The sequence below is a fragment of the Psammomys obesus genome, unplaced genomic scaffold, assembly GCF_907164565.1.
Source record: "Psammomys obesus unplaced genomic scaffold, mPsaObe1.curated_primary_1811, whole genome shotgun sequence".
Taxonomy (NCBI): Eukaryota; Metazoa; Chordata; class Mammalia; order Rodentia; family Muridae; genus Psammomys; species Psammomys obesus.
The window spans coordinates 242,461-243,489 of NW_026590187.1; the positions used below are offsets into that span (position 1 = coordinate 242,461).

The following is a 1,029-nucleotide window of genomic DNA, read 5'->3' on the forward strand; positions in this document are numbered from 1 at the left end:
CACACACACACACACACACACACACACACACACACACACACACACACGGTCTCACCGGCCTGAAACTTGACCAGCATCCAGCTCAGCTGGTCCTCACCTGCCACCTGCTGCTGGGGCCACGGGCACTCGAGGCCGCCGCCAGCCCCCACTGTCTCCGTTCTGCACACAGAACTGGCAAGCTCGACGAACTTGGTGGCCATCCTGCCAGGAGTGCTCGTGTTGGTGCTAGTACCGACCTTACTGCTGCGAGTGTATGTTTACATGGCGCTGAGAAGGACGGCCAGGAGGTGGAGGTGGAGGAGGAGAGGGTGAGCGGGGCGAGGGCGGCCGGAGGAGAGGGGGAGCGGGGCGAGGGCGGCCGGCGGGTGGGGCCTGATGCTCGCCACTGTGCACTCTTCCCCCCTCTAGGGAGAAGCTGTGGAGGTGGATTGGCCTGAGGCTGGAGCGCACGGGTGAGTGCCAGCCCCAAGGGGGGAGTGGGGGCTGTGGGGCACAGCCCCTGGCAGGGCGAGTCCTCTAGCGAGCCCTCTTGCTCTCTCCCAGACGTTCCTGAGCCCACCCTCAAAGCCCTGGACTGCTGAGCAAACACATAAACATAGTTTATTTTTTAAATGCTTCTGATCTTACAATTGTGTGTGTGCGTGTGTGTGTGACTGTGAGTGTGTGTGTACCCATGCAGGGGCGGGGCGGGACCCCCCAGGAGAGAACTCACTGGAAGCCGAAGGCAGGCGGCCCAGCGTGCCTGTGCACCAGCCACGGAAGACACAGGGCAGGGAGGGAAGCTTCCAGAGGAAGACGGGCTGTGGCCCCAGAGCCCTGCACGACAGGAGGACACACACGCACAGGAGGACACACACACACAGGACACACACACACACACACACACACAGGAGGACACACACACAGGACACACACACACAGGAGGACACACACACACAGGAGGACACACACACACACAGGACACACACACAGGAGGACACACACACAGGAGGACACACACACAGGACACACACACACAGGAGGACACAC

The 1,029-nt window shown here is 61.5% G+C and overlaps 1 protein-coding gene across 1 annotated transcript in view; it reads left to right on the plus strand.

Moving 5' to 3' along the window:
- Positions 1 to 1,029, plus strand: part of Zan (zonadhesin) — a 62,469-nt gene that overhangs the window by 61,059 nt on the left and 381 nt on the right. The window contains exons 34-35 of the mRNA XM_055606673.1: positions 170 to 308; positions 409 to 452. Coding sequence (XP_055462648.1) covers positions 170 to 308; positions 409 to 452 — 183 coding nt within the window. The remainder of the gene's footprint in view (positions 1 to 169; positions 309 to 408; positions 453 to 1,029) is intronic.